The 26694-nt window shown below is 31.0% G+C and overlaps 1 protein-coding gene across 1 annotated transcript; it reads right to left on the minus strand.

Annotated features, from left to right (window-relative positions):
• Window positions 1-2099: 2099 nt before the first annotated feature.
• LOC111416483 (probable cytochrome P450 4d14) lies at window positions 2100-26490 on the minus strand. The gene is made up of 7 exons (XM_071200880.1): window positions 26254-26490; window positions 26002-26202; window positions 25762-25947; window positions 2898-3226; window positions 2771-2839; window positions 2370-2718; window positions 2100-2322 (listed from the first exon to the last, which is right to left on the minus strand). The coding sequence occupies exons 1-7, from the start codon at window positions 26411-26413 to the stop codon at window positions 2159-2161; spliced, it is 1458 nt and encodes a 485-aa protein (XP_071056981.1). The 5' UTR covers window positions 26414-26490; the 3' UTR covers window positions 2100-2158.
• Between the last annotated feature and the right edge of the window lie 204 nt (window positions 26491-26694).

The raw sequence follows: 26694 nt of genomic DNA on the forward strand, positions 1-26694 counted from the left end.
AAAATTTTTTAAATACAACGATACATGTTCCCACTTTGTAGCAAATACAACGATTTTCGGTTTGATTAAAAAAATCGTATAAAATCGGGATTCTAATGAATCGTTATGAAACTATCGCCAGTTATAAAGCAAAGTGTGATCTTTTCAACGAAAAAGGCCGTTTTTAAAAATATTTCTTACTTCTTGAGATATTAAACTTTTTGTCTCATCGCTATCTTATATTTAAATTACTTGATCAATCGTTTTCAAAAAATCGTAAAAAATCGATTTTTGAAGATATCATTACGCAATTTTCAGTAAATATAGAAGAAAATGTTACCCTTTTAATAAAATAAACCGTTTTTGAAAATATATTTTCGTTCTTGAGATAAAATTTTTTAAATACAACGATACATGTTCCCACTTTGTAGCGAATACAACGAATTTCGGTTTGATTCAAAAAATCGTATAAAATCGGGCTTCTAATGAATCGTTATGAAATTATCGCCAGTTATAAAGTAAAGTGTGATCTTTTCAACGAAAAAGGCCGTTTTTAAAAATATTTCTTACTTCTTGAGATATTAAACTTTTTGTCTCATCGCTATCTTATATTAAAATTACTTAATCAATCGTTTTCAAAAAATCATAAATAATCGATTTTTGAAGATATCGTTATGAGATTTGCAGTAATTATAGAAGAAAGTGTTACCTTTTTAATAAAGAAAACCGTTTTTGAAAATCTTTTTTCGTTTTTGAGATAAAAAATTCTAAACACAACAATACATTTTCCCACTTTGTAGGAAATACAACAATTTTTGATTTGATTCAAAAAGTCGTGTAAAGTCGAGCTTGCAATGAATCGTTATGAAAATATCGCCAGTTATAAAGTAAACTGTGATCTTTTCAACGAAACAGGCCGTTTTTAAAAATATGTTTTACTACTCGAGATATTAAATTTTTTATCTCATCGCTATCTTATATTCAAATAATTTAATTGATCGTTTTCAAAAAATCATAAAAAGCGATTTTTGAAGATATCATTACGCAATTTTCAGTTATTATAGAAGAAAGTGTTACCTTTTTAGTAAAGAAAATCGTTTTTGAAAATCTTTTTTCATTCTTGAAATAACAAATTTTTAGACACAACGATATGTTTTTCCCACTTTGTAGAGAATACAACGATTTTCGATTTGATTCAAAAAATCGTATAAAATCGGGATTCTAATGAATCGTTATGAAATTATCGCCAGTTATAAAGTAAAGTGTGATCTTTTCAACGAAAAAAGCCATTTTAAAAAATATTACTTACTTCTTGGGATATTAAACATTTTGTCTCAACGTTATCTTATATTCAAATTACTTAATCGATCGTTTTCAAAAAATCATAAAAAATCGATTTTTGAATCTATCATTGCGCTATTTTCAGTAATTATAGAAGAAAGTGTTACCTTTTTAATAAAGAAAATCGTTTTTGAAAATCTTTTTTCGTTCTTGAGATAAAAATTTTTAAACACAACGATATATTTTCCCACTTTGTACGGAATACAACGATTTTCGATTTGATTCAAAAAATCGTATAAAATCGGGCATCTAATGAATCGTTATGAAACTATCGCCAGTTATAAAGTAAAGTGTGATCTTTTCAACGAAAAAGGCCGTTTTTAAAAATATTTCTTACTTCTTGAGATATTAAACTTTTTGTCTCATCGCTATCTTATATTTAAATTACTTAATCAATCGTTTTTAAAAAATCATAAAAAATCGATTTTCAAAGATATCATTACGCAATATTCAGTAATTATAGAAGAAAGTGTTACCTTTTTAATAAAGCAAACCGTTTTTGAAAATCTCTTTTCGTTCTTGAGATACAAATTTTTAAACACCACGATACATTTCCCCACTTTGTAGAGAATACAACGATTTTTGATTTGATTCAAAAAATCGTATAAAATCGGGCATCTAATGAATCGTTATGAAACTATCACCAATTATAAAGAAAACTATAATCTATTTAACGAAAACGACCGATTTGGAAAATAATTTTTACTTATTTTATCGTTCTTGAGATAAAAATTAAAAACACAAACACACATTTTCTCACTTTATACGGAAATCAAAGATTTTCGATTTGATTAATATTTATTTTTCAAGATAACAAATTTTTAGTCATAGTTTTTTATTATATTTTGTGATTCCTATTTCGAATCCCAACTCTAACCCCAGTTTTTGATTGCAAAGTAATCTCCACTGTATAACAAATTTTATGTTGGACGTCGACAAACTCATAATTAAGCAACAGCTTCGCTAGGGCAATTTTCATCGAGGTCATCGCATACAATTGTCCTACAAAACCTTTCTTATTAAATATTCCATAAAAAAATATTTCTTACCCATGCAATTTCGAATCCCAGCGTTAAAAGGGGTATAACTATATCTATTTGGGTTCAAATTTTCCAGAAGAAACCGTTCTGGAATGAACTTTTCAGGTTCCGGATATAACTCAGGGTCGCGATGCATCATAAACGGGATCATAAGAACCATTAATCCTTTAGGTAACACGGTGTCTTCGTATATTACATCTTCTTCGAGTGTTCGAGTGAATAACGGAATCGCCGGGCCTAATCTCATCGATTCTTTCATGACTAAATCTAAATATTTCATCCCTAACATTTGTTGGTTCGTTATTGTTTGGTGGATGTCTTCGCCGAGGATTGAGTGAACCTCTTCGTACGCTTTTTGCTAGAAATTTGATTCAACAATTATTAGATTGATTTAAATCAAAAATATTTACTTGGATTTCGGGGTATTTCGCCAAATAATAAATCATGTAAGACATTGAAACCGCCGAAGCATCAAAAGCCTAAAATTTAATTAATTGAGTTAATTAATTTGATTTAAATAAAATAATTTTAATTTACAGCTGTAAAGACCATCGTTAATTGTCTTAAAATATCTTCTTCTTTATTATTTTTATCCCCCAATAAGATATCCATGTAAGTCGGTCTTTTTTCGGTGTTTAAATTGTTGTTGTATTCTTTTCGCTTCCTCTCAATGCTTCCTCTTAAGCTGTCGTGAAGGATTTTGAGTTGTTCTCGTTCTTTCCAATAAATTTTTGTGAGTCTTTCCGTTAAGGTGAAGTAGGTTAATGGCAAAAACATTTTTTTGAGGGATATCTTCATCAACGTTTTGATACACCTCGCTGTTTTTCTTTTATCAATTTCAGGCCCGGTTTCCCCCAAAATCGTTTCTACACCAATTTATTTATTAATTTTAAACTTAGTACTTCCTCTATCCCACATTATGGTATACATTTCTCTAAAATTTATGGATTAAGGAAAGTTTGAGGAATTACCGAATTTCTATCTATTTAATATAATATAATGTAATCTTAATTTAATTAATGAAAGAAACTAGAGTTCTGTTTGTCGAAGGTTAAATCAAATCGACGTTTTAAGGATATGTACGACTCAAAGCAAGTTAAAAGGTACGCCTACAGTTGCTCGTCTGCATAAGATCTTGGCAAAAGATCACAACACTGATCTAGGCCACCTATGCAAACAAGATGGTAAATATACAGAGGATGCCAAGGAATCGTTGGAGCTCCTACTGAGCACACACTTTCCTTCCTCAAAAGTCTGCCCCCATGCAGATGCCGACCCTGAAGTAATGGACATAAGCCGTCCATCAGGTAGGGTTCGCAGCACAGCTGGGAATATTTTCACACCCAACAGAGTAAGGTGGGCTATCTCGAATTTCAAGCCCCTAAAATCACCTGGAGGAGATGGAATTCTGCCTATCTTTCTGCAAAAAGGCTTAGAAGAACTTCTCCCAATAATAATATCCCTATATATAGCTAGCTACAGCTTTAGCTATATACCCACTCTATGGAGGAAAGTAAATGTGGTCTTCATACCCAAAGGTGGTAGGCGTTCAAACGCGGACCCCAAGGCGTACAGACCAATTAGCCTAACTTCATTTCTCCTCAAAGGGATGGAAAAGGTAATCGATCAATACATAAGGAATGGAGTGCTTGTCACAAATCCACTCCACCCTAGCCAACATGCTTACCAGAAAGCAAAATCAACAATTACCGCTCTCCATGCTTTGACTAGCACCTTAGAGGAGGCAATTGCAACCAAAGAGATAGCCCTTTGTGCTTTCATAGATATAGAGGGTGCGTTTGATAACACCTCAAATGAATCCATAGATCACAGCCAGTCTGGGAGGCGAGTCGCTGACTATAAAGGCGCTAAGAGGATGTCTCCAAGGAGGAGTGCTATCACCTCTATTATGGTGCCTGGTAGTTGATGACTTGATGAACACCCTAACTAAAAACGGATTTAAGATAAAAGGGTATGCTGATGACCTGGTAATCACAATCCGAGGTAAATATGATTCAATCTTAACTCAACTAATGCAGAAAGCCCTACTACTCACCAGTACTTGATGCAGAAGCAATGGGCTCAGCATCAATCCCAATAAAATCGAAATAGTCCCTTTCACTCGGAGAAGGAAGCTACAAATAAAAGCACCCTCCATTGAAAGCAGAACTATTAACCTCAAAACAGAAACTAAATACCAAGGGGTAATACTTGACAGTAAACTAAACTGGAACTCACACTTAGATAAGGTGAGGAAAAAGGCCATCATGGCAAACCAGATCTGCCGCAGGCTCCTAGGAAGGAACTGGGGTCTCAAACCACGAATGGCTCATTGGGCCTACGTAGCAATAATCAGACCCATGGTCGCCTACGCCTCATTGGTTTGGTGGCCAAAAACAAAACATAAGACAGCTCAACAACAGCTGGCACAAATCCAGTCTTAACATAACGGGTGCAATGAGATCCTGTCCGACGGCTGCTTTGGAAGCCCTACTCGGTCTCACACCGCTCCACATATATATACAAAAGGAGGCAGCCTTAAGTGCCTTATCACTGAAAACAGTTTCTTCACTCAAGTTGATGCAGGGTAACCTCAGAGGACACCTCGAAATCCTCAAGGACGTCTAAATCACCTGATTGAAATTAAAACGGACCTCATACCGACGGAATACAATTTCAACCAACCGTATAAGGTCATATTTAGTAGCAGGGATGATTGGGCCTCAACTAAAAAGAGGAGCCCTAGCCTGGTACATCGATGCTTCAAAGACAGTAAGATCTGGAGTAGGCATGGGCATCAGTGGACCAAATAGCCACATCAAATTGCCCCTCAGCTCGGACTTAACAATTTTCCAAGCAGAAGTTCTTGCTATAAACTTCTGCACCGCTTTGAACCTACAGAAGGGACAAAAAGGTGCATCCATAAACATTTTCACAGACAGTCGGGCCGCCTTAAAGGTAATTCAGGCCTACACGTGTGGCTCCGCACTGATCAGAGAGTGCACCAACAACCTGAGAGAACTCGCTAGGGGCAATGATGTTACCCTATGGTGGGTTCCAGGCCAAAGAGGCAGCAAACACGCCCTTCATTGGACCCCAACTTGGATGTGGACTACAAAAAAGCCACCTAAAACAAATAATCAACAACTGGGAGGCTTCAAAGATAGCCTTACGCTGGAAAGAACTTCCAGGTCACAGACAAGCGAAGAGTATGATAACTCCGTCGCAAAACAAAACCAAAGAGGTTTTATGCCTCAGCAAAGGGGATCTAAGAACGCTCTCAGGCTACCTAACCGGCCATGTGCCCCTAAAATACCACCTCTTCCACATTGGACAAGCTGAGGATCAAACTTGTCGACTATGCAACGACGAGTCAGAAACTGCTGAACATATACTGTGCAATTGCGTCGCCAGAGGCCGTCTAAGGCACAACGTCTTCGGTAAAACTCCCCTGTTACCTACCGACATAAAGGTTCAAGACCTGAGGACAATACTAAGGTTCATTAAGGACCTACATTTGCCCTAAACCTTTGGAGGGCTAAAGTTACAATAGATCTTATAGGTCGCGGTAACGAGAGGGGCCGCCCTCCTCAGCCCAGCAGCAATAATAATAATAATAATAATAAGTTAAAAGGTCATAATACATATCGATGGACGAAGCAGAACCAGAAAGGCGCTGTAAAAGCTAACGGTTCATAACTAAAGTTATGTTTATGGCTGCAGTGGCCAGACCACGCTGACAGTGCTAAAAAACAGTATTTCAACAGCAAAATAGGACTTTGGCCTTTGCCAATGGTGACCAAAAATATCGAGTCTATTAACGCAGCAGAATGCAAAAAGATGATTACGATAACGTTGTACCAGCCATTAGATCCAAGTTGATTGATTCCAAATTGATGATTATGGATCAAGATAACATAATTCATAAGCAATACCACCATAGTTATCTCAATTTCTTATGCACAAGCCAGAAAATCCCACAATGTCAAAATTGACAATCATCTGCGTTAAATTTTGCTATAAGTACAAAATTAAAGATGTAAGTAACAAACTAAAGTTAAATTCAGATAAAACGGCTTTCGCTACGTTTACATTGAGACGGTGCCCTAACATACAGTCTCTTTCTGCTGTAAAGTTTTTGGGCGTTTATCTTGATTCCGGGCTGTGCTGGGAGGAACATATTTTGACATTATGTAGTAAATTAAGTGGCAGCATCTATTTGTTGCGAAACCTGCGCTCGAACATATCTCCACCAATTTTACGCACAGCATATTTTGCACTGTGTCAGTCCTCAATGACTTATGCATTGTTAGTCTGGCGCTCTGCTGCTGGTTTTGAACCCGTATTTAGAATGCAGAGAAGGGCTATACGGGTATTAAGAAATTTAAATTATAGAGACGACTGTAGAAGCTCCTATATTGATTTACAAGTATTAACTCTACCGTCTCCCTACATGCTCGAATGTGTTACATATGTTAAAAAGAACATTAATAAGTTTGACACGTATAAGCAGGTGCATAACTATGATACTAGGAAAAATAGCGGTCTGATACCCAAATATACACGATTAACAAAATGCCAGAAAAATGTGAACGCGGTGGCGGTGAAATTTTTTAATAAATTGCCATACACGTCCGTCAGTTGCCATTGAAGGGCTTTAAAGAGTATATTAAACAAACTCTTGTTACAAGGGCGTACTAGTCGACCTCCGAATATATGAATGACAGTCTTGAGATGATTTCCACCTTTAGTACTTAATGTTGTCTATTGTAATCTTATGTAATTATATATGTTATTTTATTTTATTTTTTATCTTTAATATGACACTATATAATATGTGTAAAATTTGACAAGTGTGAACATATTGCATTGTATGTGTAACACAACAAAGATTATGATTATTATGATTATGATTATGATCATAAAAATTGATGATAATGAATCAAGATAACATAATTCATAACCAATGCTATCATAGATATCATCATTTCTTAGGTTCAACCCAGAATTTCTCAAAATATCAAAATTGACAATCATCTGCGTTAAATTCTGTTATAAGTAGAAAATTAAAGGTGATAGAGAAAAAGGTTTCCCATAAAAATCAATGATAATGAATCAAGATGACATAATCCATTAGCAGTGCTATCATAGATATCATCATTTCTTAGGTTCAACCCAGAATTTCTCAAAATATCAAAATTGACAATCATCTGCGTTAAATTCTGTTATAAGTAGAAAATTAAAGGTGATAGAGAAAAAGGTTTCCCATAAAAATCAATGATAATGAATCAAGATGATATAATCCATTAGCAATGCTATCATAGATATCATCATTTCTTAGGTTCAACCCAGGATTTCTCAAAATATCAAAATTGACAATCATCTGCGTAAAATTCCGTTATAAGTAGAAAATTAAAGGTGATAGAGAAAAAGGTTTCCCATAAAAATCAATGATAATGAATCAAGATGACATAATCCATTAGCAGTGCTATCATAGATATCATCATTTCTTAGGTTCAACCCAGGATTTCTCAAAATATCAAAATTGATAATCATCTGCGTTAAATTCTGTTATAAGTAGAAAATTAAAGGTGATAGAGAAAAAGGTTTCCCATAAAAATCAATGATAATGAATCAAGATGATATAATCCATTAGCAATGCTATCATAGATATCATCATTTCTTAGGTTCAACCCAGGATTTCTCAAAATATCAAAATTGACAATCATCTGCGTTAAATTCTGTTATAAGTAGAAAATTAAAGGTGATAGAGAAAAAGGTTTCCCATAAAAATCAATGATAATGAATCAAGATGACATAATCCATTAGCAGTGCTATCATAGATATCATCATTTCTTAGGTTCAACCCAGGATTTCTCAAAATATCAAAATTGACAATCATCTGCGTTAAATTCTGTTATAAGTAGAAAATTAAAGGTGATAGAGAAAAAGGTTTCCCATAAAAATCAATGATAATGAATCAAGATGATATAATCCATTAGCAATGCTATCATAGATATCATCATTTCTTAGGTTCAACCCAGGATTTCTCAAAATATCAAAATTGACAATCATCTGCGTAAAATTCCGTTATAAGTAGAAAATTAAAGGTGATAGAGAAAAAGGTTTCCCATAAAAATCAATGATAATGAATCAAGATGACATAATCCATTAGCAGTGCTATCATAGATATCATCATTTCTTAGGTTCAACCCAGGATTTCTCAAAATATCAAAATTGATAATCATCTGCGTTAAATTCTGTTATAAGTAGAAAATTAAAGGTGATAGAGAAAAAGGTTTCCCATAAAAATCAATGATAATGAATCAAGATGATATAATCCATTAGCAATGCTATCATAGATATCATCATTTCTTAGGTTCAACCCAGGATTTCTCAAAATATCAAAATTGACAATCATCTGCGTAAAATTCCGTTATAAGTAGAAAATTAAAGGTGATAGAGAAAAAGGTTTCCCATAAAAATCAATGATAATGAATCAAGATGACATAATCCATTAGCAGTGCTATCATAGATATCATCATTTCTTAGGTTCAACCCAGGATTTCTCAAAATATCAAAATTGATAATCATCTGCGTTAAATTCTGTTATAAGTAGAAAATTAAAGGTGATAGAGAAAAAGGTTTCCCATAAAAATCAATGATAATGAATCAAGATGATATAATCCATTAGCAATGCTATCATAGATATCATCATTTCTTAGGTTCAACCCAGGATTTCTCAAAATATCAAAATTGACAATCATCTGCGTTAAATTCTGTTATAAGTAGAAAATTAAAGGTGATAGAGAAAAAGGTTTCCCATAAAAATCAATGATAATGAATCAAGATGACATAATCCATTAGCAGTGCTATCATAGATATCATCATTTCTTAGGTTCAACCCAGGATTTCTCAAAATATCAAAATTGACAATCATCTGCGTTAAATTCTGTTATAAGTAGAAAATTAAAGGTGATAGAGAAAAAGGTTTCCCATAAAAATCAATGATAATGAATCAAGATGATATAATCCATTAGCAATGCTATCATAGATATCATCATTTCTTAGGTTCAACCCAGGATTTCTCAAAATATCAAAATTGACAATCATCTGCGTTAAATTCTGTTATAAGTAGAAAATTAAAGGTGATAGAGAAAAAGGTTTCCCATAAAAATCAATGATAATGAATCAAGATGACATAATCCATTAGCAGTGCTATCATAGATATCATCATTTCTTAGGTTCAACCCAGGATTTCTCAAAATATCAAAATTGACAATCATCTGCGTTAAATTCTGTTATAAGTAGAAAATTAAAGGTGATAGAGAAAAAGGTTTCCCATAAAAATCAATGATAATGAATCAAGATGATATAATCCATTAGCAATGCTATCATAGATATCATCATTTCTTAGGTTCAACCCAGAATTTCTCAAAATATCAAAATTGACAATCATCTGCGTTAAATTCTGTTATAAGTAGAAAATTAAAGGTGATAGAGAAAAAGGTTTCCCATAAAAATCAATGATAATGAATCAAGATGACATAATCCATTAGCAGTGCTATCATAGATATCATCATTTCTTAGGTTCAACCCAGAATTTCTCAAAATATCAAAATTGACAATCATCTGCGTTAAATTCTGTTATAAGTAGAAAATTAAAGGTGATAGAGAAAAAGGTTTCCCATAAAAATCAATGATAATGAATCAAGATGATATAATCCATTAGCAATGCTATCATAGATATCATCATTTCTTAGGTTCAACCCAGGATTTCTCAAAATATCAAAATTGACAATCATCTGCGTAAAATTCCGTTATAAGTAGAAAATTAAAGGTGATAGAGAAAAAGGTTTCCCATAAAAATCAATGATAATGAATCAAGATGACATAATCCATTAGCAGTGCTATCATAGATATCATCATTTCTTAGGTTCAACCCAGGATTTCTCAAAATATCAAAATTGATAATCATCTGCGTTAAATTCTGTTATAAGTAGAAAATTAAAGGTGATAGAGAAAAAGGTTTCCCATAAAAATCAATGATAATGAATCAAGATGATATAATCCATTAGCAATGCTATCATAGATATCATCATTTCTTAGGTTCAACCCAGGATTTCTCAAAATATCAAAATTGACAATCATCTGCGTTAAATTCTGTTATAAGTAGAAAATTAAAGGTGATAGAGAAAAAGGTTTCCCATAAAAATCAATGATAATGAATCAAGATGACATAATCCATTAGCAGTGCTATCATAGATATCATCATTTCTTAGGTTCAACCCAGGATTTCTCAAAATATCAAAATTGACAATCATCTGCGTTAAATTCTGTTATAAGTAGAAAATTAAAGGTGATAGAGAAAAAGGTTTCCCATAAAAATCAATGATAATGAATCAAGATGATATAATCCATTAGCAATGCTATCATAGATATCATCATTTCTTAGGTTCAACCCAGGATTTCTCAAAATATCAAAATTGACAATCATCTGCGTAAAATTCCGTTATAAGTAGAAAATTAAAGGTGATAGAGAAAAAGGTTTCCCATAAAAATCAATGATAATGAATCAAGATGACATAATCCATTAGCAGTGCTATCATAGATATCATCATTTCTTAGGTTCAACCCAGGATTTCTCAAAATATCAAAATTGATAATCATCTGCGTTAAATTCTGTTATAAGTAGAAAATTAAAGGTGATAGAGAAAAAGGTTTCCCATAAAAATCAATGATAATGAATCAAGATGATATAATCCATTAGCAATGCTATCATAGATATCATCATTTCTTAGGTTCAACCCAGGATTTCTCAAAATATCAAAATTGACAATCATCTGCGTTAAATTCTGTTATAAGTAGAAAATTAAAGGTGATAGAGAAAAAGGTTTCCCATAAAAATCAATGATAATGAATCAAGATGACATAATCCATTAGCAGTGCTATCATAGATATCATCATTTCTTAGGTTCAACCCAGGATTTCTCAAAATATCAAAATTGACAATCATCTGCGTTAAATTCTGTTATAAGTAGAAAATTAAAGGTGATAGAGAAAAAGGTTTCCCATAAAAATCAATGATAATGAATCAAGATGACATAATCCATTAGCAATGCTATCATAGATATCATCATTTCTTAGGTTCAACCCAGGATTTCTCAAAATATCAAAATTGACAATCATCTGCGTTAAATTCTATTATAAGTAGAAAATTAAAGGTGATAGAGAAAAAGGTTTCCCATAAAAATCAATGATAATGAATCAAGATGACATAATCCATTAGCAGTGCTATCATAGATATCATCATTTCTTAGGTTCAACCCAGGATTTCTCAAAATATCAAAATTGACAATCATCTGCGTTAAATTCTATTATAAGTAGAAAATTAAAGGTGATAGAGAAAAAGGTTTCCCATAAAAATCAATGATAATGAATCAAGATGACATAATCCATTAGCAATGCTATCATAGATATCATCATTTCTTAGGTTCAACCCAGGATTTCTCAAAATATCAAAATTGACAATCATCTGCGTTAAATTCTATTATAAGTAGAAAATTAAAGGTGATAGAGAAAAAGGTTTCCCATAAAAATCAATGATAATGAATCAAGATGACATAATCCATTAGCAATGCTATCATAGATATCATCATTTCTTAGGTTCAACCCAGGATTTCTCAAAATATCAAAATTGACAATCATCTGCGTTAAATTCTATTATAAGTAGAAAATTAAAGGTGATAGAGAAAAAGGTTTCCCATAAAAATCAATGATAATGAATCAAGATGACATAATCCATTAGCAGTGCTATCATAGATATCATCATTTCTTAGGTTCAACCCAGGATTTCTCAAAATATCAAAATTGACAATCATCTGCGTTAAATTCTATTATAAGTAGAAAATTAAAGGTGATAGAGAAAAAGGTTTCCCATAAAAATCAATGATAATGAATCAAGATGACATAATCCATTAGCAATGCTATCATAGATATCATCATTTCTTAGGTTCAACCCAGGATTTCTCAAAATATCAAAATTGACAATCATCTGCGTTAAATTCTGTTATAAGTAGAAAATTAAAGGTGATAGAGAAAAAGGTTTCCCATAAAAATCAATGATAATGAATCAAGATGACATAATCCATTAGCAATGCTATCATAGATATCATCATTTCTTAGGTTCAACCCAGGATTTCTCAAAATATCAAAATTGACAATCATCTGCGTTAAATTCTATTATAAGTAGAAAATTAAAGGTGATAGAGAAAAAGGTTTCCCATAAAAATCAATGATAATGAATCAAGATGACATAATCCATTAGCAGTGCTATCATAGATATCATCATTTCTTAGGTTCAACCCAGGATTTCTCAAAATATCAAAATTGACAATCATCTGCGTTAAATTCTGTTATAAGTAGAAAATTAAAGGTGATAGAGAAAAAGGTTTCCCATAAAAATCAATGATAATGAATCAAGATGACATAATCCATTAGCAGTGCTATCATAGATATCATCATTTCTTAGGTTCAACCCAGGATTTCTCAAAATATCAAAATTGACAATCATCTGCGTTAAATTCTGTTATAAGTAGAAAATTAAAGGTGATAGAGAAAAAGGTTTCCCATAAAAATCAATGATAATGAATCAAGATGACATAATCCATTAGCAATGCTATCATAGATATCATCATTTCTTAGGTTCAACCCAGGATTTCTCAAAATATCAAAATTGACAATCATCTGCGTTAAATTCTATTATAAGTAGAAAATTAAAGGTGATAGAGAAAAAGGTTTCCCATAAAAATCAATGATAATGAATCAAGATGACATAATCCATTAGCAGTGCTATCATAGATATCATCATTTCTTAGGTTCAACCCAGGATTTCTCAAAATATCAAAATTGACAATCATCTGCGTTAAATTCTATTATAAGTAGAAAATTAAAGGTGATAGAGAAAAAGGTTTCCCATAAAAATCAATGATAATGAATCAAGATGACATAATCCATTAGCAATGCTATCATAGATATCATCATTTCTTAGGTTCAACCCAGGATTTCTCAAAATATCAAAATTGACAATCATCTGCGTTAAATTCTATTATAAGTAGAAAATTAAAGGTGATAGAGAAAAAGGTTTCCCATAAAAATCAATGATAATGAATCAAGATGACATAATCCATTAGCAATGCTATCATAGATATCATCATTTCTTAGGTTCAACCCAGGATTTCTCAAAATATCAAAATTGACAATCATCTGCGTTAAATTCTATTATAAGTAGAAAATTAAAGGTGATAGAGAAAAAGGTTTCCCATAAAAATCAATGATAATGAATCAAGATGACATAATCCATTAGCAGTGCTATCATAGATATCATCATTTCTTAGGTTCAACCCAGGATTTCTCAAAATATCAAAATTGACAATCATCTGCGTTAAATTCTATTATAAGTAGAAAATTAAAGGTGATAGAGAAAAAGGTTTCCCATAAAAATCAATGATAATGAATCAAGATGACATAATCCATTAGCAATGCTATCATAGATATCATCATTTCTTAGGTTCAACCCAGGATTTCTCAAAATATCAAAATTGACAATCATCTGCGTTAAATTCTGTTATAAGTAGAAAATTAAAGGTGATAGAGAAAAAGGTTTCCCATAAAAATCAATGATAATGAATCAAGATGACATAATCCATTAGCAATGCTATCATAGATATCATCATTTCTTAGGTTCAACCCAGGATTTCTCAAAATATCAAAATTGACAATCATCTGCGTTAAATTCTATTATAAGTAGAAAATTAAAGGTGATAGAGAAAAAGGTTTCCCATAAAAATCAATGATAATGAATCAAGATGACATAATCCATTAGCAGTGCTATCATAGATATCATCATTTCTTAGGTTCAACCCAGGATTTCTCAAAATATCAAAATTGACAATCATCTGCGTTAAATTCTGTTATAAGTAGAAAATTAAAGGTGATAGAGAAAAAGGTTTCCCATAAAAATCAATGATAATGAATCAAGATGGCATAATCCATTAGCAGTGCTATCATAGATATCATCATTTCTTAGGTTCAACCCAGGATTTCTCAAAATATCAAAATTGACAATCATCTGCGTTAAATTCTGTTATAAGTAAAAAATTAAAGGTGATAGAGAAAAAGGTTTCCCATAAAAATTGATGATAATGAATCAAGATAACATAATTCAAAACCAATGCTATCATAGATATCATCATTTCTTAGGTTCAACCCAGGATTTCTCAAAATATCAAAATTGACAATCATCTGCGTTAAATTCTGTTATAAGTAAAAAATTAAAGGTGATAGAGAAAAAGGTTTCCCATAAAAATTGATGATAATGAATCAAGATAACATAATTCAATACCAATGCTATCATAGATATCATCATTTCTTAGGTTCAACCCAGGATTTCTCAAAATATCAAAATTGACAATCATCTGCGTTAAATTCTGTTATAAGTAGAAAATTAAAGGTGATAGAGAAAAAGGTTTCCCATAAAAATGAATGATAATGAATCAAGATGGCATAATCCATTAGCAGTGCTATCATAGATATCATCATTTCTTAGGTTCAACCCAGGATTTCTCAAAATATCAAAATTGACAATCATCTGCGTTAAATTCTGTTATAAGTAGAAAATTAAAGGTGATAGAGAAAAAGGTTTCCCATAAAAATCAATGATAATGAATCAAGATGGCATAATCCATTAGCAGTGCTATCATAGATATCATCATTTCTTAGGTTCAACCCAGGATTTCTCAAAATATCAAAATTGACAATCATCTGCGTTAAATTCTGTTATAAGTAAAAAATTAAAGGTGATAGAGAAAAAGGTTTCCCATAAAAATTGATGATAATGAATCAAGATAACATAATTCAAAACCAATGCTATCATAGATATCATCATTTCTTAGGTTCAACCCAGGATTTCTCAAAATATCAAAATTGACAATCATCTGCGTTAAATTCTGTTATAAGTAAAAAATTAAAGGTGATAGAGAAAAAGGTTTCCCATAAAAATTGATGATAATGAATCAAGATAACATAATTCAATACCAATGCTATCATAGATATCATCATTTCTTAGGTTCAACCCAGGATTTCTCAAAATATCAAAATTGACAATCATCTGCGTTAAATTCTGTTATAAGTAGAAAATTAAAGGTGATAGAGAAAAAGGTTTCCCATAAAAATGAATGATAATGAATCAAGATGGCATAATCCATTAGCAGTGCTATCATAGATATCATCATTTCTTAGGTTCAACCCAGGATTTCTCAAAATATCAAAATTGACAATCATCTGCGTTAAATTCTGTTATAAGTAAAAAATTAAAGGTGATAGAGAAAAAGGTTTCCCATAAAAATTGATGATAATGAATCAAGATAACATAATTCAAAACCAATGCTATCATAGATATCATCATTTCCTAGGTTCAAACCAGAAATTCTTAAAATATCAAAATTGACAATCATTTGTCTTAAATTCTGTTATAAGTAGAAAATTAAAGGTAATAGAAAAAAACATTTTCCATAAAAATCAATGATAATGAATCAAGATAACATAATCCATAGTCAGTGCCACCGTAGATATCACCACTTCTTAGGCTCAAGCCGGGAATCCTCAAAATATCAAAATTGACAGTCATCTGCGTTAAATTTTGTCATAAGTAGAAAATTAAAGGTGATAGAGAAAAAGGTTTCCCATAAAAATTGATGATAATGAATCAAGATAACATAATTCATAACCAATGCTATCATAGATATCATCATTTCTTCGGTTCAAGCCAGAAATTTTCAAAATATCAAAATTGACAATTATTTGCCTTAAATTCTGTTATAAGTAGAAAATTAAAGATAATAGAGAAAAACATTTTCCATAAAAATCAATGATAATGAATCAAGATAACATAATCCATAGTCAGTGCCACCGTAGATATCACCACTTCTTAGGCTCAAGCCGGGAATCCTCAAAATATCAAAATTGACAATCATCTGCGTTAAATTTTGTTATAAGTAGAAAATTAAAGGTGATAGAAAAAAACGTTTCCCATAAAAATCAAGGATAATGAATCAAGATAACATAATTCATAACCAATGTTATCATAGATATCACCATTTCTTAAGTTCAAGCCAGGAATTCTCAAAATATCAAAATTGATAATCATCTGCGTTAAATTTTGTTATAAGTAGAAAATTAAAGGTGATGGAGAAAAAGGTTTCCCATAAAAATTGATGATAATACATCAAGATAACATAATCCATAGTCAATGCCACCATAGATATCATCATTTCTTAGGCTCAACCCAGGATTTCTTAAAATATCAAAATTGACAATCATCTGCGTTAAATTCTGTTATAAGTAGAAAATTAAAGGTGATAGAGAAACAGGTTTCCCATAAAAATCAATGATAATGAATCAAGATGATATAATCCATTAGCAATGCTATCATAGATATCATCATTTCTTAGGTTCAACCCAGGATTTCTCAAAATATCAAAATTGACAATCATCTGCGTTAAATTCTGTTATAAGTAGAAAATTAAACGTGATAGAGAAAAAGGTTTCCCATAAAAATCAATGATAATGAATCAAGATGACATAATCCATTAGCAATGCTATCATAGATATCATCATTTCTTAGGTTCAACCCAGTATTTCCCAAAATATCAAAATTGACAATCATCTGCGTTAAATTCTGTTATAAGTAGAAAATTAAAGGTGATAGAGAAAAAGGTTTCAGATAAAAATCAATGATAATGAATCAAGATAACATAATCCATTAGCAATGCTATCATAGATATCATCATTTCTTAGGTTCAACCCAGGATTTCTTAAAATATCAAAATTGACAATCATCTGCGTTAAATTCTGTTATAAATAGAAAATTAAACGTGATAGAGAAAAACGTTTGCCATAAAAATCAATGATAATGAATCAAGATGATATAATCCATTAGCAATGCTATCATAGATATCATCATTTCTTAGGTTCAACCCAGGATTTTTCAAAATATCAAAATTGACAATCATCTGCGTTAAATTCTGTTATAAGTAGAAAATTAAAGGTGATAGAGAAAAAGGTTTCCCATAAAAATCAATGATAATGAATCAAGATAACATAATCCATAATCAATGCTACCATAGATATCATCATTTCTTAGGTTCAAGCCAGGATTTCTCAAAATATCAAAATTGACAATCATCTGCGTTAAATTCTGTTATAAGTAGAAAATTAAAGGTGATAGAGAAAAAGGTTTCCCATAAAAATCAATGATAATGAATCAAGATAACATAATCCATAATCAATGCTACCATAGATATCATCATTTCTTAGGTTCAAGCCAGGATTTCTCAAAATATCAAAATTGACAATCATCTTCGTTAAATTTTGTTATAAGTAGAAAATTAAAGGTGATAGAGAAAAAGGTTTCCCATAAAAATTGATGATAATGAATCAAGATAACATAATCCATAATCAATGCTACCATAGATATCATCATTTCTTAGGTTCAAGCCAGGATTTCTCAAAATATTAAAATTGACAATCATCTGCGTTAAATTCTGTTATAAGTAGAAAATTAAAGGTGATAGAGAAAAAGGTTTCCGATAAAAATTGATGATAATGAATCAAGATAACATAATCCATAATCAATAATAATAATAATAATAGTTTATTTCTTAAATATACAAAACATGGTACATTCAATTCGTCAATAAAAAGAAAAAATACATGAAATTAACTTAAGTTCCTCTTCCTCTCCCTCTGTTAGGTAATACCCTGCATCATACTTTCATAGTATTCTTGAATTGAATAAATTTCACTTTCAATTAGGTGTTTCTTCACTTCTGCTTTAAATTTCTTCTCGTCTAATTGTTTTGTTCTTGATGGTAAAGCATTATATAGTTTTATTGAAATATATTTGAATGTATTTTGTGACTTCTGTACTCTGTGTAAGGGTACCAGTAAATTATTTCCATTTCGTGTACTGTAGTTATGAGAGTCTATATTTCTTTCCAATGTTTCTCTTTGCGCATGAACATATTGTAGACAAGAAAAAACAAAACAGGATGGTATTGTTTGTATCCTCAATTCCCTAAAATAACCTCTGCAACTTTCACTATAACCTAATTGTTTAAGTATTCTAATTGCTTTTTTTTGCAATTTAAAAATCTCACTCGCTTCACTAGATGCGCCCCAGGTAAGTATGCCATATATCGCCATACTATGAAAGTACGCAAAATATACATTCCTTATTTCTTCCTCCGGTAAACTTTTAGTTAACATTCTTAAGCAATACAGTGCCGTTGCCAATTTTCCTTTCAATTTTTTTATGTGGTCTCTCCATGATAGAGTTTCAGATAGTGTAACTCCTAGAAACATTGTAGTATTATCTCTGACTTCCTGGTTTTGTTTTGTGAAGAAGGTAAGTACGTGTGTTTTTTCTCTGTTCAGTTGTAGATTATTTACTTCGAACCAATTTTTTGCTTCATTTAATGTTATATTTGTTTTTTCTTTTAGGTCTTCTAAGTCTTTAGAACTATTTATGAATGAGGTGTCATCAGCATACAAACACATTGAGTCTGCCTTTATATTTTTTGGTAAATCGTTTAAATATAACAGGAATAAAACTGGTCCGAGCACAGAGCCCTGTGGTACTCCTGTTTCTACTGTTCTCCATTCAGAAATTGTTCCCTTCCAGTGTGTCTGTTGTTGTCTATCCTGAAGATATGAAGCAATAAGTTTATTTCCATTATCTTTTATGCCGTATTTTTCTATTTTTTTCAGAAGAATTTGGTGATTCACTGAGTCGAAAGCTTTACTCAGGTCACAGAAAACTACTTGTGTATAATGTTGCTTATCAAAACCAGTTATTATACTTTGGATTACATTAAGCAGTGCTGATGTTGTTGATTTTTCTTTTTGATATGCATGTTGATATTGTGTTATTAGATTATTGTCTTTTATGTGGTCCATGATCCTGTTTTTTATTGCAGTTTCAAAAACTTTGGATATTACGGGTATTATTGATATCGGTCTGTAATTACTTTTATTATTCGCATCCCCTTGTTTATGAATTGGAGTTACTCTTACATATTTCAGTTCAATTGGAAAAACACCGTCTCTTAAGCATTTATTTAATAGGTTACACAATATTTCCCTTATTATAGGTTCTATATTCTGGAGTAATTTTGTTGTCATTCCATACACATCCTTAGTGTTTGTTTTATTCAAATTGTTTATTATCGCTTCTATCTCTTCCTCTTCAATTTGTTTTAGTTGTATAGCTTCAACTTGTTCTATTTCTTTGTACTCTATTGGATCTTTTTTTATCATGCTACTTGCTTTCGTTTGTGCTATTTGTACATAGTAGTCGTTTAGGTCATTTGCCTCTAGATGTGATTCGGTTACTTTCCTTTGCACCAGTTTTCCGGTTTCCTGTTTCACAACATTCCATGCAGCAGCTATCTTATTTTCAGAATTATTCACATATTCTTTGTAAGCTTCTTTTTTTGTTTCATCTATAAGTCTTCTGAGATCTTTCTTTTTAGCCTTATACAGATCCCTGAATTTACTATCCTTCTTAACTTCTGCTACAGTGAAGATTGCATCCAGATTATTCTTCATTCTTCTTAGTTCGTCCGAATCTATTTTTGCATAGATTGTATTTGTTTTATCTTTTTTTATGATTTCACGAAAAGCCGACTCATAACACGATGTAACTATGCTATGAAACTCAGTATAGCTGGTTTGGGCATCAGCTCTTTGATCTTTTATTCTAGTCCAATCACTTCTTTTTAATAGATTTTTGAACTGTTCTACTGTTACCTTATTTATCAGTCTCGTTTTAATTTTTTTCTTACAATTAGTTGTTTTTTTATGCTCCAGAACGATGCTTGCTTCTTGGGCCAGATGATCACCCAAATGCCAGTTTAATGTTCTTTCCATTGCGACTATTGCGAACCTGTTTATGAAGATGTTATCTACACATCTGCTTCCGTTTACCCTTGATGGTTGATTGAAAATAGGTTTAAGTCCATATTCTAACATAATGGCTAACAACTCCTCATTAATTATTGATTTTTCATTGATACATATATTGTAATCCCCCATTATAAATATATTTTTTAAATTTAGTTTTCCTATTACGAAATGTAAAATTTCTTCCATTTTTCCCAAAAATTCTCTATAATCTCCATCTGGTGAGTGATACACGACTAAAAAAATGGAATTCAGTACTGGGATTTTAACTGCGCAAAGTTCAATGGTTTTTTCTTTAATGTATTGGTCTAAATCAATTGACTCAGAAGAGTATTCTTCATCTATCAATAGTAAAACTCCTCCTCTTGAAAAAACTTTCCTACAGTTGCAAGATCCAACATAATAACCTGGAAAACTTAAAATTTTTATCTCTTCTTTCGTCATCCAGTGCTCAGTGATCGCTATTATATTTATTCCTGTTTCTGTGGTAAGTATGTATTGTAGTTGGTTTATTTTATTTTTTAAGCCCTGCATATTAATGTTTACTATCTCTATTTGTTTTTTGATTTTATTTTTGTTTATGTTTAAGTTTGTATAATAATCACTTGATTGATTTAGTTTGTGTTCTATTTCACAGGTTTTCTGTTGTAAATCTTTTCTAAAAAACGATTCACTCTGACACCTGATGGCCATAAATCTGGTTGTTTAGTGGTTTCCAAGTACTGATTTGGTAGTGAGATTTTATATGAAGCATATTCATCTGGTCTTTTTGCTGTAATTCGTTCGCATCTTACGTTGCTAATACTTTTACTTTGCAGGTAATTTTTTACTTCTTCTTCGGTTGTGTTGGGTTGTAAACCGCAAACATGTAAGTGCACATATTGCTCTACACCCTTTAGTGAAGTATTTGTTGCAGTTCCTCTTATAGTATGTAACGACGACTTACGTTTTTTATATGATACAAACGTAAAGTCGGTTTCTATACCTGACCTGATTTGTCTTTCTTCTCCATTATTTTTTTTTATTTCAGCGGCTTGAGAATTACGAGATGCTATATCAGAGTATTTAGGTTTAATTATTTTATTCTCCGGTCGTTGAACTTTCTCATTTTTTTCATTTTTTGATTGGTAAATATCTTGTTTTGTAACACGTTCTTCTTTCGAGAGCTGATTTTTTTGCTTCGTACCAGGTGGTGGACTTTTTAAATTGGTATTTATCAGCTGTATATCTCCATCTGTTGAATTCATTTCCGAACTTGATACAGTTTTCTGCCTTTCTATTTGTTCCTTTAATAATTTTATCTCATTTATTAAGATTTTGTTTTCAATTTGCATCTTTTTCATTTCGTCTTTAAATGACGTAATTATTTTTTCGGTCATACGATTTATTTCTTTATTTATTTTATCAAGAATGTAATCTTCCAATTTTAACTCACTTCCATTTCCCTTTGAGGTTAGTTCTTCTTCACAAACATTGCAGATCCAGGATTTGATTGATCCGTCCTCCCTCATCTTTGTGTAGTTGTCCACGGTAATATTCACACACTTTATGTGGTAATTCTTAAGACACTTGCCTCTACAAGCAACATAGTCATCATAACGACTAATGGCTTTTGAACACAGCACACATTCAATCGCCATCTTCAATGCTACCATAGATATCATCATTTCTTAGGTTCAAGCCAGGATTTCTTAAAATATCAAAATTGTCAATCATCTGCGTTAAATTCTGTTATAAGTAGAAAATTAAAGGTGATAGAGAAAAAGGTTTCCGATAAAAATTGATGATAATGAATCAAGATAACATAATCCATAATCAATGCTACCATAGATATCATCATTTCTTAGGTTCAAGCCAGGATTTCTCAAAATATCAAAATTGACAATCATCTTCGTTAAATTTTGTTATAAGTAGAAAATTAAAGGTGATAGAGAAAAAGGTTTCCCATAAAAATTGATGATAATGAATCAAGATAACATAATCCATAATCAATGCTACCATAGATATCATCATTTCTTAGGTTCAAGCCAGGATTTCTCAAAATATCAAAATTGACAATCATCTGCGTTAAATTCTGTTATAAGTAGAAAATTAAAGGTGATAGAGAAAAAGGTTTCCGATAAAAATTGATGATAATGAATCAAGATAACATAATCCATTACCAGTGCTATCATAGATATCATCATTTCTTAGGTTCAACCCAGGAATTTCTCAGAATATCAAAATTGACAATCATCTGCGTTAAATTCTGTTATAAGTAGAAAATTAAAGGTGATAGAGAAAAAGGTTTCCCATAAAAATCAATGATAATGAATCAAGATAACATAATCCATTAGCAATGCTATCATAGATATCAGCATTTCTTAGGTTCAACCCAGGATTTCTCAAAATATCAAAATTGACAATCATTTGTGTTAAATTCTGTTATAAGTAGAAAATTAAAGGTGATAGAGGAAAAGGTTTCCCATAAAAATCAATGGTAATGAATCAAGATAACATAATCCATTAGCAATGCTATCATAGATATCATCATTTCTTAGGTTCAACCCAGGATTTCTCAAAATATCAAAATTGACAATCATCTGCGTTAAATTCTGTTATAAGTAGAAAATTAAAGATGATAGAGAAAAAGGTTTCCCATAAAAATTGATGATAATGAATCAAGATAACATAATCCATTAGCAATGCTATCATAGATATCATCATTTCTTAGGTTCAACCCAGGATTTCTCAAAATATCAAAATTGACAATCATTTGTGTTAAATTCTGTTATAAGTAGAAAATTAAAGGTGATAGAGGAAAAGGTTTCCCATAAAAATCAATGATAATGAATCAAGATAACATAATCCATTAGCAATGCTATCATAGATAACATCATTTCTTAGGTTCAACCCAGGATTTTTCAAAATATCAAAATTGACAATCATCTGCGGTAAATTCTGTTATAAGTAGAAAATTAAAGATGATAGAGAAAAGGGTTTCCCATAAAAATTGATGATAATGAATCAAGATAACATAATCCATTAGCAATGCTATCATAGATATCATCATTTCTTAGGTTGAACCCAGGATTTCTCAAAATATCAAAATTGACAATCATTTGTGTTAAATTCTGTTATAAGTAGAAAATTAAAGGTGATAGAGGAAAAGGTTTCCCATAAAAATCAATGGTAATGAGTCAAGATAACATAATCCATTAGCAATGCTATCATAGATATCATCATTTCTTAGGTTCAACCCAGGATTTCTCAAAATATCAAAATTGACAATCATCTGCGTTAAATTCTATTATAAGTAGAAAATTAAAGGTGATAGAGAAAAAGGTTTCCCATAAAAATCAATGATAATGAATCAAGATAACATAATCTATTAGCAATGTTATCATAGATATCATCATTTCTTAGGTTCAACCCAGGATTTCTCAAAATATCAAAATTGACAATCATCTGCGTTAAATTCTATTATAAGTAGAAAATTAAAGGTGATAGAGAAAAAGGTTTCCCATAAAAATCAATGATAATGAATCAAGATAACATAATCTATTAGCAATGTTATCATAGATATCATCATTTCTTAGGTTCAACCCAGGATTTCTCAAAATATCAAAATTGACAATCATCTGCGTTAAATTCTATTATAAGTAGAAAATTAAAGGTGATAGAGAAAAAGGTTTCCCATAAAAATTGATGATAATGAATCAAGATAACATAATCCATTAGCAATGCTATCATAGATATCATCATTTCTTAGGTTCAACCCAGGATTTCTCAAAATATCAAAATTGACAATCATCTGCGTTAAATTCTATTATAAGTAGAAAATTAAAGGTGATAGAGAAAAAGGTTTCCCATAAAAATCGATGATAATGAATCAAGATAACATAATCTATTAGCAATGTTATCATAGATATCATCATTTCTTAGGTTCAACCCAGGATTTCTCAAAATATCAAAATTGACAATCATCTGCGTTAAATTCTATTATAAGTAGAAAATTAAAGGTGATAGAGAAAAAGGTTTCCCATAAAAATCAATGATAATGAATCAAGATAACATAATCTATTAGCAATGTTATCATAGATATCATCATTTCTTAGGTTCAACCCAGGATTTCTCAAAATATCAAAATTGACAATCATCTGCGTTAAATTCTGTTATAAGTAGAAAATTAAAGATGATAGAGAAAAAGGTTTCCCATAAAAATTGATGATAATGAATCAAGATAACATAATCCATTAGCAATGCTATCATAGATATCATCATTTCTTAGGTTCAACCCAGGATTTCTCAAAATATCAAAATTGACAATCATCTGCGTTAAATTCTGTTATAAGTAGAAAATTAAAGATGATAGAGAAAAAGGTTTCCCATAAAAATTGATGATAATGAATCAAGATAACATAATCCATTAGCAATGCTATCATAGATATCATCATTTCTTAGGTTCAACCCAGGATTTCTCAAAATATCAAAATTGACAATCATCTGCGTTAAATTCTGTTATAAGTAGAAAATTAAAGATGATAGAGAAAAAGGTTTCCCATAAAAATTGATGATAATGAATCAAGATAACATAATCCATTAGCAATGCTATCATAGATATCATCATTTCTTAGGTTCAACCCAGGATTTCTCAAAATATCAAAATTGACAATCATCTGCGTTAAATTCTGTTATAAGTAGAAAATTAAAGGTGATAGAGAAAAAGGTTTCAGATAAAAATCAATGATAATGAATCAAGATAACATAATCCATTAGCAATGCTATCATAGATATCATCATTTCTTAGGTTCAACCCAGGATTTCTCAAAATATCAAAATTGACAATCATCTGCGTTAAATTCTGTTATAGGTAGAAAATTAAAGGTGATAGAGAAAAACACAATTTCTTAGGTTCATGCCAGGAAATCTCAAAATATCAAATATTAATAGATTGTTTTAAAAGTGCCTTCGACGCATTAACTAAAGAAAAGTTAGATAACGTATTCTCGACACTACAAAAGTGCATGGAGTCAACCATGATAGCCTCAGCAGGCAACAGCTATAAAATTGAATAAATTTGAATCTGAGCATGCTACAGAAAAACTTTTCGAACGAAAATTGTAGCAAATTGTATTCTTAACAAAGTTGCTCTCTTATGCTTTTGCTCTCAGACGCATGTATATCGAAAAAAAATGAAGATTCATCAATAATGAAAAGCTTCGCCATGAAGGGCGTTTATATTGAACCAGCTGAATTGTATTTAAATGTGTAAAATTTTCATTAATGTATGTTTAAATTAAATTACAAACTGAATTACTAATTTTACAAATACAAACATTTCCAAAGTTTTGTATACCATAATTTGGAACAGAGGGAGTAATAAATTAAAAAAACGCACCAACAGTTTGGTCAAAGGTGAAATCCTCCAAAATGTGGACAACCTCGGTTGATTCGTTATCTATTTCATCCTTGAGTTTATCAATAAGTCCATCGGCGTGTTTATTAAAAAGTTTATTATTATCGAGGATGTTTTTGTAGTCGAGGGTTGGATTTAAAAGTTTTCTTTGTCGCCTCCATTCGTCGCCTTTTAATAAAATAAATCTTTGAATTAAAATAATTTAAAAAATTTTTTTTTTACCATTTACGACAAGCACAGAATTCCCCACGACGTTGTTTAACGTTGCTGAAAACAAAAACGGCTTATTTATGTGTTTTGGAGAGCTCAAAATAAGAGAAAATATTTTTGGATCCGTTGTACAAAGCGCTGGGATTGGCCCAACCATGGTAAAAAAGCTTTTCCCCATCTTTTCAACTTGCGCTTTAAACACATAGTAAATATCTAAAAAGGTGTGGTTAAAATAATTTTTTTTTGGTAATTTTAAACACTTACCGACGTTATTTCGCACTTTGTAAGTGATCCCTAAAATGGGAAATTGGGGCGTGGAAGGGAATATTTTTAAATGATTTCGATATGAGTAATATGTATAGTACCACCATAATGGTAGCGAAATAATCGCTACGATTATCGCAATTGCTAACTCAACAAACATTTTATATAAGAGTAAGCTTAAGAATTAATGATGGTTTTTATACATAAATTGGTTCATTGAGGTGTCAACTTTGAACTGGGGCATTATCACGATTGCTTAGGGTCAAAAAAACAGTTTTATCTCCAAAATTTTTCTTAATTTATTATTTTATGTATACATTTTTATTAAAATATTATGAAGTAAAAAAATTGGATCTGAATAAACTTTTAATCGATACACACATAATAAATTATGTTATATCCAACAAGGGCAATATGGATAAATGCTAAAACTTAAAATTA

The sequence above is a fragment of the Onthophagus taurus genome, unplaced genomic scaffold, assembly GCF_036711975.1.
Source record: "Onthophagus taurus isolate NC unplaced genomic scaffold, IU_Otau_3.0 ScKx7SY_15, whole genome shotgun sequence".
Classification (NCBI taxonomy): domain Eukaryota; kingdom Metazoa; phylum Arthropoda; class Insecta; order Coleoptera; family Scarabaeidae; genus Onthophagus; species Onthophagus taurus.